At 43.3% G+C, this 14,981-nt stretch overlaps 1 protein-coding gene across 8 annotated transcripts in view; it reads left to right on the forward strand.

Annotated features, from left to right (window-relative positions):
- Nucleotides 1-14,981, forward strand: part of utrn (utrophin) — a 168,661-nt gene that overhangs the window by 121,181 nt on the left and 32,499 nt on the right. For all 8 annotated transcript variants that reach the window (XM_041064681.1, XM_041064685.1, XM_041064679.1 and 5 more), the window contains 5 exons: nucleotides 4,385-4,446; nucleotides 5,810-5,884; nucleotides 9,001-9,202; nucleotides 10,987-11,072; nucleotides 12,749-12,906. In XM_041064681.1, coding sequence (XP_040920615.1) covers nucleotides 4,385-4,446; nucleotides 5,810-5,884; nucleotides 9,001-9,202; nucleotides 10,987-11,072; nucleotides 12,749-12,906 — 583 coding nt within the window. The remainder of the gene's footprint in view (nucleotides 1-4,384; nucleotides 4,447-5,809; nucleotides 5,885-9,000; nucleotides 9,203-10,986; nucleotides 11,073-12,748; nucleotides 12,907-14,981) is intronic.

Raw genomic sequence — 14,981 nt, forward strand, 5'->3', positions numbered from 1 at the left:
TCAGACAGATGGAAAATGAAGAAAAATAGGATTTAGACAAAGAGAGAGGGGGAGGGACACCTGTGTTGTGTTTGGGCCTTCAGCTTGGCACTACAAGGGGATCAGAGATGAAAGCCAGAGACAGGCAACGACTCAGAGGACAGGCTAATAACTTTAGAGTCAACAGCAGCCTGTGATCACAGATGTGCCCAGCCAGTGAACCTGCATCCACCCACTCACCCAAACAAAAGGCGTGTGCACAAGGACATTCGCACAGAACAATGCACACAAACGCATTTAGGCACACAAATAGAGATGCACACCCTCACATTGGCAAGGAAACGCTGACACACTCCCAAAGATGTGAAGAACTCCCAAATGGAACCGGGCTGAAGTTCTCTAACCAAATACATGCACAGACTCACTGAGCACACGCCATATGTTGAGTCCATGCAGCGAGGACAGTTGCACCAGGTTTTTTTCTCTCTGTGGTGGCTTTCCCATCAACCCTGTATTGCTTTGCAGAAACATGAAGAAAAGAATCAGTCCTCCTTCAAGTTTAGCCACTGTGCGGTGTTTCGTTCATTTTAAAATGAAGGTAGTTTGCTGTACGCTGCCCTTTGCAAATCCTCCTCCACTCACAAATACAAATGCATGCAAACCCACTTGATTTGCAACTTGAAGAGTGAACTCTAAATCCATCTCTAGGACTAATCACAGGTCGCATTCAGTGCCGTGACTTCCCGGGGACGCCCAAATCAGTCTTTGACACATTCATTTCCCCAAACCCCTCCTCGTCTTCTCTTCCATCTCCTCAAGTACTCTGCCTCTTTTCTTCGGGCTGACAAAGGGCCCCTGATTAAAACTGCGCCTTGTCCGCCCCCTGTAGTGTGGAGTTCAAGCGACATATTGGGGGAAAATCAAATGGCTTCACATGAGATTCTGTGCCAAAGGCCTCATGCTGGCAACCTCGCATGCTGTCCCAGTATCACCCATTCTGGCACTTTAGCGAGGTCTTGAGGGCTTTCTGAGAGGAAATATAACACGACTGCATCTCTGCAAAGATCAGAGAAACTCTACTTTACTTTCCAAGGCTTTCCTAGTTTGTATAGTCTTTTTGTGTTTTTGTCAGGAAATATTTGGTGCTGGGACATCATGTATGTGGTTGGACCTAGCAGAGCTGACAGCCTTTATATACATGGATAGACAATGTGCATCCCTTCCTCAAGTTGTCTAGTTTAAGAAGTTTTTAAAAAGATTCCCAAGCTGTTTGAACTGCATTTCAAAGCAGAATACGGATAACTTTGTGAGGAAGGGGGTTAATGTTTTTTGAGAATAAGAAAAAAAAAAAAAGAGGCAGAGGAGGAGAGGTGAAAGCCAGAAAAAACAGAAGTCAGGCGGTGAATGCAGGCACTTATCACCTGTCAGAGATACTTTGTGAGAAGTCTGGCAGGTTACTGTCACCAAAAAAAAAAAAAAAAAAAAAACAGAAATGTTTTGAAATCTTCCTCTTGCTTACATGGATATTTGACTCATTCTATCTCTTTGGATATCCAGATACGCTTGTAATGATTCATCTGCACACTCATGATTATTCATGGCGGCCTCTGAGTGTTTGACAGTGACAAACTCCCAGCAGCAAAGAGAAGCGTTGCGCAGAAGTGTTGGCTGGTTTGCAGCCAACTGTTTGATGGGATACATTCCCCCTCTGCCCCCACGGTACAGGGTGGGGTGGATGTATCTCAGAAGGATTTTGTCATTGACATTTCTAATCTTTTACTCACTAGACATAACATTTAATATTCTATAACATATATCACCACTAGTGGGAAAATGAGGTTATGCTTAATTATAGTAGAGCAGAGAAGAGGTGAGTAATTAGCAAAACCACTTTAACCTTCCGCTGGACTGTAACAGCCTGGACTGGCAGTTCCACACAGAGAACGTCAAAGGAAATAGCAATTATTTTTGATAAGCGTAATTGTTATCACGGCGATCTGTTAGTGTAAGAGGGTCAGGCGGCTGGCTTCAACTGCCCCCTTTGGTCGCACGCTCAGACGGAAATCTCACAAAAACATCCTGTAAAAGGTTACTTTCCCACTCACGGTGCCCCAGCAGCTACATAAATTTCATCCTTTTCTGCCTGCTGCAGTATGCCCTTCTGTTACCCCATTTGATTTGTTGATTCTTCCTTTAGATGTCATTAAATTACATTTATGAGGGAAAATGTCACACGCGTTGCGTAAGACCCAAGCAGCTTCATCCCCAGATGAAGCTCTCGCTCACAGTTTACCACCTCCTGAAAAATCAGCAAAAACCCCCATTTCTGATTACAGGCTGTTTTAATTGCTATGATTTCATTTTAATTTGTTTTGACTTTAAAGAAGATGAGAAGTTATTTCTTACTTGGGAGATACAGGCCCAAGAAATGTAGAAGTGAAGGTTCACTGTCGGATATTTAGTCAGAAAGAGTATGTGTACAGTAGTGGCATCAACTTTATTCTGGCAATTAGCAGTTATTTGCTTCACTGATTAATTTTTCAATTTCAGCTTAAAGCTTATGCTTCTTGATTAGTTTATATATTAAAAAAAAAAGTCAGTGTGAACACAAACCAAATTACAAATGTGAAAGCAACCTTAGAGATGAAATTCCTCACACTGAGTTGAGGTTCACCGAGGTTGCGCTGCAGCATGTATCTCCAAGAAGCTTTCAAATATCTGCCGTAAAATCTCTGTTTTTGTCCCCTGCCCTTTAATATTCGCTTATGTCTCTCCGCTTTCAAATGGATGTTTCCCACCACATTATCTAAACTGTAGCAGCTTTTTACTAAATGTGTCATCAGCTCATTTTTTTTATATTGCTCAGGCATTACGAAGGGAATGCGATGAGGGGAGATTGCTGAGGACAGTTGAACCTGACAACACAGTCGTCCTCATTATGGCATTCATGAGCTGAGGATGTGAGCACACACTGTCTAATCTTTTTGATGGAAATGCTGCCTGCCTTGTGGTGCGCGTACATAGATACGATACAGAGTTTTGTTGTGATGTGAGTTGATGGCATATCCCATCATTGTAATAGCTCTATCGTGTCTGTGATGTACCCTTCTACACTTGAATGACAAAAATGTTTGATGGCAATAGCTGTCGGCCATTTGTGGCCTGGATAGCCAGTATTCTCCTAGTCGTGTGTTTGTGTGCAGCAAATATCAGCAAATCCCCTGACTTGGATTCACTGAAACCTTTTGTAAATTCAGGAGAGCTCTTTGTAGTCCGTTTAAATAAAACACAACCCTGTCCTCAGTGCACAGAGATCCAGGCATTAGTGATGCCTGTGCGGGTGTGAAAGGGGTCGTCAGGCCCTTGAATAGTGATGAGCATATGCGGATGAGGAGGGCTCCCGACGTCCACTGTGCCACTTCGGTTCACTGTCAGCACTCAACTTCGTTTCCTGCTGCCTGTCAGCAGAGAGCAAGCCGTCGCAGAAACCACAGGGGAGCCACTGCATTCAAAACAAACAAAAAAGAAAAAAGAAGCCACCTTTATAGAAAGCTTCTCAAACATTCTCCACAGATCTGAGTGCAGCTTCTGACAGCCAGGTGCCTTCTCGAAATATATTCACAAAGCCACATCACGGCCAGCAGACCTCAAATAGATGCAGTGACTGGCAGCTGCAGCTTGAGAAAAGTCAGATTTTTTTTGCTGTCCTGTGTGCGAAGGCGACCATGTTTGATCAGTTTCAGCACAGGTTTTTAAATTTTTTTATTTTTGTAGTGTTGGTTTTTCAGGACATTTGGTTTGTGCAGATTGTTTTTTTTTGTGTGTGTGTGTGTGTGTGTGTCTATGTGAGTGTGACGCTTCTCTCTGAAGTAGAAATGTAAACAAGGGAGTTGAGACTTGGTCCCCATTATATTTATGTCCCGTGGTTTTTGAACAGAAAGATGCTGTGGTGATGAGAGGGATTCACAGTGTGTGTCTGTTTGTGTGCATCTTTTCCTGCTGTTTCGTTCAGAGGGTTTCTGTGTGTGACTTATGGTTTATGGGAGAATCTGTAGCCTCTGTCCCCAATTTGGGCACAACATCTAAAGAGCTGGTAATAAAGCTATCGACAGTGTCAAATGACGATGATAATGGTGATAATGGTGACTTTAACTCATGTACATTCAGTTTGACAAGTGTTTGCGTCTACTAGTGTTATTTTCAGTGTATGCTTTTGAAATACTGTACCTTTGTCTGTCATTGTGTTGTGTTTTTTTTCCCTTTCTTTCATGATAATCCTTGAAAGTGTTTGCCAGTTTCTCTATGTGTATATTGACGTCAGTGATTCCTGTTCTGTTTGTGTGTCGGCTTCTGGGTTTTTGTGTGTTTTTTAGTCTAATGGTTCTCCCTTGTTTGTGGTTTTCAGTCACCAGACACAGACAACCTGCTGGGACCATCCAAAGATGACAGAGCTCTACCAGTCACTAGGTAGGAAGCACACACAGTCACTAATGGTGTCTCCCAGTCCTGAGTGCTGCAGGTTACATTTTCAAAAAAATCTAAGCCCGAGGATCTTGTTAAAGGTTGGTTCACACAAATGTTTTGGTTTGGTTTTATCTGCCCAGGTTTTGGGATACTGTAACTGTGTCTTTGAGTAATACCGCCACTCCAGTACAATGGAGGAGAATTTCATTTGTGGTGCTCCAGGTATTAAAATAAATGCCTTTTCAAAAATCCAACAGGAACATTTTCTGTCCAGAAACCATGTTCCTGTCACTCTGGATAATCCACAAAACACAGTCAACTGTTTTTATAGCATTTCTGCCGTAAAAAGTTCCAATTAAAACTTTTCACTGTGTGTTCTCTGCCTTGTCCTGAGTAAAGGGGCTGCGGATTTTGCAACGAGATATTGCTGTCGAATTTTTTTTTCAATGTTATCTGTCAGTGCTCCGAGCACCACAAACAACATTTGTTTCCCTGTCAGTGTATTTGGTTGAAGGCAAAAGTTTCAGACATAAATATTTAAGAACTTGGGCAAATAAACTCAAAACTATCTACACGGCCAGATGCCACTAGAGGTGAGTCAGAAAAATGTTTTCCTGCAGTTTGCTTGAACTGACCCTTTAATCAAATGAATGAAGCCTGTTTAATGGCAGTTAACTGGTCTTTTAAAGGTCTAGGGGCCCGTTTCACAAAAGCAATTTGCGAGAACCACTTAGACGCAGATTATAAATGGTGACAGTGTCACATTACATGATTGATTGTCACACAAAATTAACATGAGAGGAAATTATCTCATGTTACAAATTGCAGCTTGCATGCTGTAATTTGGGTCTTTTCGAAGGCTGGTTTCTGGTTAGGGATCAACTGCATCCTGCAGATCTGTTTCTCACTTGTCTAGTTAGTTTACTCTTTACATTTAACTTGATAAAAATTGCACCCTGATCTTTTCCCTCTCTGCCGCTCCCTGCTAATATCCATATGCATGGCTGTGTCCCTGTGGGGTGGCCAGTATGACTGTTCTTTAATGAGCAGCCGGATAAGTAATAAGCTGTGAAACTTTGGGAGCGTTTGCTGTAGGCCAGCAGCTCAACAAATAGCACCGGCCTCCACTGAGACAGATCTCACTAACCTAATTACACAGTCCACATTTGCGCGCCCCCCCCCCCACCTCCCCTCGGTCATCTCCATAGACAATAACTAACAGAAAGTCAGCTTTCATTGAAGACTGAGCTCCTGCTTGCGTTGCCCAGAAGGCAGATTTTTGTTGCACTTTGTTTTCAGATTTTCTGCCTCTGTTTTCTTTTTGTCCATCTACCTTTCATCTCTCTGTCTCCGTCCCCGCCTGTAGCGGACTTGAACAATGTGAGATTCTCAGCGTACCGAACAGCCATGAAGATCCGCAGACTACAGAAAGCACTGTGTTGTAAGTAAGACACACACTCACACACCTTAATACCTACAGCCGTGGTCCACTTCTTTTGAAGTCTGGGTGCAAGGAGGGGATGCGGTAATGATCTGAAGCTTTGCCAGATGCTTTGCCAGAGCAGCACATGAGCCAAAGATATTTTGGCTTTAAAATTGGACACACTGTGTCAGTGTGTGTGCATGTGCATGATCTTGGCTGCACACAGTCACAGCTGGTGCTTGTGTTAAGCCTGTTGAGCTTAGCATTTGATGTGCACAGGTGGGATTTTTTTTTTTAAGCATTTTTCTCAACATGAGAGCTGCTGTTTTCTTGTTTAGAATGGAAGCTTTGATAAAGGTGGCTATTACCTACAGTCAGTGTTGGGTTGGCTGTCGGGCACACTGGGGCAAATCCCGGTGGGCTGTCGCCCTGGTCGGCCCATGAACCATCAAAAAATCCATAAAGTTTTTAGCAGCCCTGTCAGTCGGTTTACCGGCCCTCACTACATACCTGTCATTTGGAGTTTACATGAGAGCGTGCTGCATGCGTGCTCAGGGACTGGGCTCACTGGCCCATCACATCCAAGTTTCAACGTTCACCAATCCAAACCAAGCACCCTGACCTGTATCCGGTCTCAGCGTTTAAGTCCAGGGCTGCCTATAGTCTCAGGTGGCCATCAACCCCCTCTGCTCACACACACACAGACTGCAGGCGTATGCAGGCCCCCATGGCAGCAGCTACCTGATCTCAGCACAGTGCAATAATGGTGACAAATGTTAACTATTATCCAGCTGTTGACACTATTAAAGCAACACACACCGCTTTTTTACGTGCTGCTGTCTGTAGGAAGTTTGCTCTGTGTGCATGTTGGAAACAAACAGATAAAATATACCTTGTCTGATGTAGGTATGTGTGTGCAGCTTTTGACCTGTGCACCTGAATAATTGTGGGCATTAAAGTGTGTTATTGTGTTTGTTGGTTGTTAATAAGTTTGAGTGATTTAGGTGATTTTAGTTAGCTATCTCATATTGGCTCTCTGGTCGCATGCGTGTGTTTGTGATGGGAATGCATTAGCCTGAGTGATTTCGACTTGGGGCACTGCAATTCAATTTCATCCATTAGATTAGAACAGCCACAAAACTGTGCACACACAGACACACACACACATATGCACGCACACACACAATCACACGCACACCAAAAAGATCAGTAGTTATTAGTTATTAGCCTGGATTCATGTGGAATCTTTGCTTGAAGACTTGACTTTGCTGTATGAATGTGTGTGTGTGTGTACATGTGTCTGAGAATGACGCACCCACACACACACACACACACACACAGACACACACACACACCAACAAACATGACAGGGATACTATACAACGGCTAATTGGGTTAAGTCTGTGCCAGGGGACCAGAGAGGCACAAATGAGCTTGCGTGGCACCCCGCTAATGTGCCACAGCCACTGAGCTTCATATCTGTGTGTGTGGTGAGAGAAATAAAGTTTTGCTTTCTGACAGCGTGGCTGCCCCGCTGTGTCTCCTCCACGTGGATACACCCCACTAATTAGTTCTGTCTGGGGAACAGGGGGTAACATAAGGCGGGGAGCAGCGTAGGGCGTGACAGTGACTGAAGCAAATGAGGTGGCTTAAGTGAGGAGAAGAGGTGAGAGGGAGCAGTGTTTAATGATTGTGAGGAGAAAGCAGTGGAGGGTCAGAGGAAGATTTGCAGACAGAACAACTAAAAGTTCAGGCCTCAGGAAAACCCACCAGTAAAAAAAAGTTTTTTAACCTCCTGTATTTTAGCATTTCTGGCAAAATCAGAAGTAATATAGTGTTATCAGTACCCTGAAAATAGAAAATATTCATAAGGAGTATATCTAAATAAGTTTGTACCATTTAATTAAATCATTATGATCTGTATCTACACTGCAGTGGCTACACTGTAGTTTGCTCATGTTAATTAATCACATATAGCAGACAGCACACTGTGTATTTGTTTTCCCACCTACATGTTTTGATCAGAGATGGTTGACCTTTCGCCTTGAATAAAGCACTAATTAGGAGTCCAATCAGGATCTGAGATTGCCCTTGATAGGTCTGTACATTCATATTAAAACTCTGTGTCCCAAAAACATATGCTCTATTAATTCAACCCATGTTTTTGAGCACAGCATATTCACTTTTACTTTAGTTGTTTCTTCTCAGGTTTGTTCTTCAAGACTTCAAAGCTCGTCAGTATCTTGATAGGAGGCAGATTAAGGCAGATCGTTGTACTAGAAAAGGTGAAAGCATCTCACCCCACAGGCAGATCGTTTGCTTATTTTAGGAAAATAATATTTTAGGACTCAGTAACAGACTGGGGAGTTGTCAGTGTTCAAACACTATAAATACCAAAGCTTTTCAGTTAGACAGCAGTGACCATTTATGTGTGTGTGTTTGTATGTGTGAATGAATCTACTGCACAGCAGCTGCTGAAAGCATCTCGTTTTTTATCTGTTTTTATTGCTTTGTTTTGTCTGTTTTTGTGTGTGTTTATGCAGCTGGCTACTTTGTTTAATAATGTTAGGCCAAAGGACTCGAATAGCTTGTTTTGTTAAATATTCTCTCTCTTTTTTCCACTCTGTCTCACTCTGAAGACACACAAGTAAACTCTAAAGTCTTTTTTTTTTTTTTGGTTCTGATTTCTCTCTTGTATTAATATTTCACCACAATGATCCATCCGTTCTCTGTCTGAACTCCCGGCAGACTTCCGTACTTAGTTGTTTTGAACTATTTTGGACAAAATATCAGTCAAGTTCTGAAGTGCTTCTATGAATAGTCTTCAGCTGAAAGCCCAGTGAACAAGTCAGAAAGGTTGCTAATGGTTCTAACTTGCCCTTTTTTTTTCTTTCTGTCCCCTGTCAACCCTCATGGGATTTCTTGTTCTTTTTTTTCTACTTTTTTCTTTGTTCCTTCTGTCTGTTCTTGTTAACCTTCTTCTGCTCCCTTCCCTTCTTCACTTTCACTTCTTTCTCCCAATAATTGTCCTTTCTGTCTCCTCATTGTTCCCCTCCTGTACTGTCCTCTATTTTCTTTTCCATCCACCTCCTGTCATCCTGCCCACTCCTCCCTCCTCCCCTCTTCATCTGCAGTGGACTTGTTGGACCTCAGCGTGGCACAGAACACCTTCGAGCAGCACAAACTCACCAACAACAACCAGCTGCTGTCTGTTCCCGACGTCATCAACTGCCTGACGTCCATCTACGATGGCCTGGAGCAGGAGCACAAAGACCTGGTCAACGTACCGCTGTGCGTTGACATGTGTCTCAACTGGCTGCTCAATGTTTACGACACGTACGTATGCCATCTGTTTTGCCTTCAGGGCAGAGGATTATGCATCAGTCACCAATTTGTCACAGATTTTAGCAAAACCGGGGAAATGTGCTTGTTGCCACCTCCATCGTGGCCTTTTGAAAATGCAACATCATGCAGATACTTGTTTACGGATTTAAATGTGGCACAAAATATAGTGTATAAAATCAGACTAGATGCAAGTGGCCGAGCTAAGGCATTGCATCACTATGCTCTTGAATTTTCAAATACATCTTTTTTAGTCCTTTCTGTGCACCATGATTATGTTTTACATATTTACACACTTATATTCTTTTACCCTACTTATCCTGACATTGTCAACATGCTATATGCACCAGCAGGAGCCCCAGTTGGCATGCAAGAGGCTGTTACACACAGCCTTTTTCATGTTTGTTCACAGACATACAGAGGCACATGTGCAAATATGCTCTGCAGTGGTGAACATACAGTACTCTCTCTCACATGTGTGTTCACATGCTGCAAACCATCTGGTGTACTGGTCAAAGCATTGTTTGTGGATACACAGAAAATGCAATTAGAAAATGCAATTAGAAAGACTGAACTACAGGAACACACACAGACACACTTGAACGTTCTTCGCTTCCCAAGCACATAATGATTTTCTGTCACTGCAGCTGCATATAGTTCAGGTCTGCACAGAGCTAAACACATATAAACATACTGCAACATACTGATCCCTTTGGAATTATCCGTATTTTTGTATAAATATGTCTTAAAATATGATCAGGTCCTGGTTTTAACAAATAACCCCAATAACCTACAGTGTAGGCTGGAACTAGTGTGTGAAACCCTTGGCTAATGATATCAACTAAAGCTAATTGGAGTCAGGAGTTAAGAAACCTGGAGTTCAGTCAATCCACCAAGATTGGTGGTGTGGTGTTCGAACTACATTGACTTGGAAAAAAACAACAGGAAGAATTATTTGTTTTCATAAAGCTGGAAAAGGTTTCAAAGTTATCTCAGGGAGTTTATATGTTCATCAGTCCACAGTTAGACAAACTGTCTATAAATGGAGATGATTTAGTTCTGTGGCTACTCTCACTAGAAATGGGTGCCCAGCTTTTATGACTCAAAAGGGCACAACACAGGCTGCTAATTGGGGGGAAAAATAAAAAAAAGAAGGCCTAAGTAACAGCTGAACAACAGTAAAGTGAGGGAGCATCACAACTGTTTTGCTGCCTCTGGGCCTGAACAGCTTGCCATCATTGAGGGGAAAATGAATTCCTGTGTTTATCAAGGTATCTTACAGGATAATGTCTGGGCTGCTGAAGCCCAGTCGTAGTTGGAGGATGCAGCAGGACAATAACCCTAAACGTCGAAGTAAATCTACTTCAGAATTACTTCAGACAAAGAATATCCGCCTTTCGAAGAAGCCCAGTCAGAGCCCAGACCTTAACCCAGCAGAGATTGTTTGAGGTTATTGCTGCCAAAGGAGGTTTGACCAGTTATTAAATCCAAGGGTTCACTTGCTTTTTCCGCCAGCACTGTGAATGTTTAATGGGTGTGTTCAAGAAGGACCTGGAAGACAATAATTATTAGTGTGTTATTTGCTTAAGCACTCTGTGTTTGTCTGTACTTGTGACTTAGATGAACATCAGATCACATTTTATGACCAATTAATGCAGAAAACCAGGTAGTTCCAGAGGGTTCACATACTTTTATAAGACATAATATAAACCCATAATAAATGTAACAACTCGCTGCCGCTGTTTGTGTGTATATATGTGTGCGTGTGGTCTCTGCAGTGGTCGCAGCGGGAAGATCCGCGTCCTGTCCATGAAGATCGGTTTGCTTTCGCTCTCTAAGGGACACCTGGAGGAGAAATACAAATGTAAGTGTCAATGAGTAGGTAAGATATCTGCTGATGTACACATGCACTCAAACACATCCCTGTCCAGCCCCTCACCCTCACCCCTGTGCAGGCCAGTCTGTGGTGAGTCCATCCCATACTGCTCCAGCACAGCTGCATTCCCAGCTGTATTAATCAGCCTCACAGAAAGCTAGAGAGAGAGAGAGAGAGCTGGAGAACGGGTCGTCTAATTGGATGAGAGACCTCCTACGCGTTTCCCCTGTCCTTTATTTAATTTTCTATTCTGATTTATTTTGAGGATTAGGGAGCGTGAATATGGGCTTGCTACACTGGGAGGGGACTCATTTTAGTTTCCTGCTCTTTGTTTCTGCAGCTTTATCTCTCTCTGTCTATCTCCCTGTGCTGTGACAGATCACGCCATGGTTCATCTGTCGAACAGGGCCACTTTGTCTTCTGTCCTTCTGTCCGTACTTTTTCTTCCCTTCTTTTCTCCACCCTCCTTCACCTCTTCCTCTTTCTCCTCCCTTTCCCTTGCCATGGCATGGGCTCCATCCCTGAGCCTATTCGTTCCACTGGCGGTTTCTATTAGCTTGAGAAGGGTATCAAGCATGGTTGATTGGGTCTTTCCTCCTTTACTCCTTTAGAGTCTCATTGTCTGTCAGCCGCATGCATATAGCTACACAGCAGCACGCACACACACACCTAACCAGGCATGGTGCCATGCTCTTTTTTTTTGACAGTGGTGTATGTCAAATGTAATCTTGGAACAGAAGGTAGTGAGTTGCAGATGTGGGGGTTGATCAGTCAGATGACACAGAGTGTAGAGGAAGAGAGTCACACACACACACACACATACATATATATACATAACTGGAGCTGGCATCAGGGCCAGGTCTCACACAGAGATCAAAGTCAGCTGCAAGCAGAGCAGAAAGACCTGTCATGCCCTCCGTTTCTCCCTCTCCCTCCCCTCTTTCTCCGCATTACCCTCCCTGATCTCTTTGCTAAGTTTGTGCATGAGCTCTGGAGATGTTTCATAACTTCATCTAAGCCACGTCGCTGGAAACACGTTCACTGGCCGAGTCTTCGTGTCACTGCACGGGCAGTATGATAATGTGGTGGAGATTTGAAGGCAGTGAGGGAGAGATTAGCGGAGAAAGCGTCGGGCATGCAAGGAGTAAGGCAGAAAGATAAAAAATGCATCGTTTCCCTGTGTCCTCCCTGCCACCTCCCACTCACACATACACACACTAACACTTTCCCCTCCCACTCCCTGCTATACCGTTACTCTTTCTCCCTCTGGATCTATTTATACCTACAGACAGGTGACAAATTAAAGGAAAAGCCTGAACAAACGAGTGGAGAAACATAACGAACGCAGATGTTCCCACACAGGTGCACTGCAGGGTACAATTAAGTAATTAACATCTAATCATGCTCTGTAGCGTGTATAAAAATGCTGAGCAGGCCCAGTTGATTCTAATTTTGTATCAAGATGGAAAGAGGAAAAGATCTAAGTGACTTTAAAAGAGGGTTCATTGTTGGGGCACAGATGGCAGGAGCTTCAGCCACAAAGAGTTCAACTGGCTGGTTTTTCAGTAGGAACAGTGACTAAAGTGACATCACCTTTCTCATTTTTTTCTTTTTCACTTTTTTTTTTGTCCTTCTCTCTACCTCCCCCTGTCCTCCCCCCTCAGACCTCTTCAGCCAGGTTGCGTCGGCAGGTGACACATGCGACCAGAGGCAGCTCGGTCTCCTGCTTCATGAAGCCATCCAGATCCCTAGGCAGCTCGGGGAGGTGGCAGCCTTCGGAGGCTCCAACATTGAACCCAGTGTCCGCAGCTGCTTCCAGCACGTATGTTCACACACACACACACACACACACACACACACACACATACACACACGCAAGCATTAGTGTGCTCATACACACATCCAGAATAAATAAGTGTAGGGGATTCAGTTTTTTTTCCCACTGACTGAGTAATCACATAATGTTCTTAATACTGAATGGATTACTGGCATGGGGAAGAAATCTGTTTTTAGAGTGGTATTTTGGGTGTAAAATCGATGCATGCAGAACAATACACATGAAGATCCATGTTTTTCCATCATAGTCAAGACATGTCAGTCTTAACATGCTATCCCTGAAAACACTGTCGGATTTAACGACCAGAATTTGTTCTCAACTGTAAGCTGTGATCGATTACAAAAAAAGGCATTAGAAAAGTGCATCCTAATGCAATAAGAGGCTAATTAAAGCTTACAAAGTCCAAGCAGAACAACTCAGTGCATGAGGACAAAACTTAACTGAAACTTAACCCAGAACTTGACCTACAGTAAACATTTTTGTTTTCAGTGATTTAGTTTGGAAAAAACAACAGTGGCATATCTGAATATTCTGGGGAATGTTGTGTGCGCCATCTGTTAGTGAGGTTTGCAGTTAAGGGGGGTATTTAACTTCTTTTCCCAGAGCCTGAGGTTCTTGAAATGCTGCTGGTTGTTTTTTTGGATGCAGGGCTCTTCCTGTGCAATGTTTGTTGTGTGCACTCACAGTATGTACTAATTGACACAAAAATAAGACTGATTAGGTAAGTCCCCGAGGAGTTATCGATTCATCTGTTACACAGATCCCTAGTGCTTAACCTAGCCTATGATTTTCGTTTCAGTCACAGTCGGAAACATGTTCTGTCTGCTACCACTAAACTGGTAACTCCCATCTGTTCAGAACAGTCAGCCTAGTTTGAGTTGGCAACATTACTGAAAACAGTTTTTGGAAAGTAATCAGTTCTGTAATTCATTATGTTTTTGTGATGCATCTTCCCCAAATCTAATTGTCATTAAACACCCCAGTTTCCTCCACATTTCCCAGCCATCTACCACCTGCCACTCTCAATTCTCTAAAAGTGCTCTAATATTTAAGCTCTGCTGACCAACCATGAAGCCTCAAATGGCCTCTAGGCCTCTGCTGGCTGTCCTCTAGTGTTTTACTGTGGCCAGCTAACCACTTTCTCTGGGTTTATCTCTGGACGTTACTGGCATTTAATGATGTCTTCATCCCCCGGGATCATGGTTTCATTTTTCTCCCTCTTTCTCCCTTGGCTCATGCTTCGGCAGTCATAAATGGGAGCCAAACATTAAAATTAGGAAGCTATAAATTTTCACTGATTTCCTGTGCCGCACCTCCCAAAATAGCAGAGTGAGGCACTTTTAAACCTTGTCTCTCTTACTTTTTTTCTTATAATACAGAAGGCAAGTGGACAAACACATTCCTGCTTTGCCCACAGTTCACTCCCTTGATGACATATTAATGTACACATGCACGGATACACACACAAGCACGGACACAAATTGCTCACAGACTTGATCATGAATTGCTGTGCCAACTGTAGTCCAGTTTCTCATTAATCATTCAATCGTCAAACCAAGTTGGCAGGTAGAAACCAGGCAGACACACACACAAACACGTACTCTCTAATTTACACACTCGCACACATACGCAAGCAAAGCCCTGTCCCACCTGTGCGCCAGTCTGCCCTGCCAGTGACAGTGCAGTCACCCAAGCCATTTGGTTTAATGGGCCTGGGATGAACCGGTTGCACCGCCATAAATATGGCTCCTTCACTGTTCCTTTGTCACTCTCCTTCATTTATCCATTCATCCGTCCATATAGTCATCCTTTCAGCCATCTCTCTCCTGCGGTAATTAATCTGTAAGTGCTATAAATTCTTCTGTTAGATGGCAGGGAAGAGGGAGGGAAGGTGAAGATGAGATCGACATATGGGAAAGGAAAGACAGGGGGGTATTCTGATTGTGCAGGAGAAGGTCAAGTGGATGGGTTAAGGATTTAAAGATGATTTGGGACGTCTGCAGGGTGAAAGTTTCACTGGCAGTGTTAACAGAAACCTTAAAGACACCTTCTTAGGCTCT

The sequence above is a fragment of the Toxotes jaculatrix genome, chromosome 19, assembly GCF_017976425.1.
Source record: "Toxotes jaculatrix isolate fToxJac2 chromosome 19, fToxJac2.pri, whole genome shotgun sequence".
In the NCBI taxonomy this organism is placed as follows: domain Eukaryota; kingdom Metazoa; phylum Chordata; class Actinopteri; family Toxotidae; genus Toxotes; species Toxotes jaculatrix.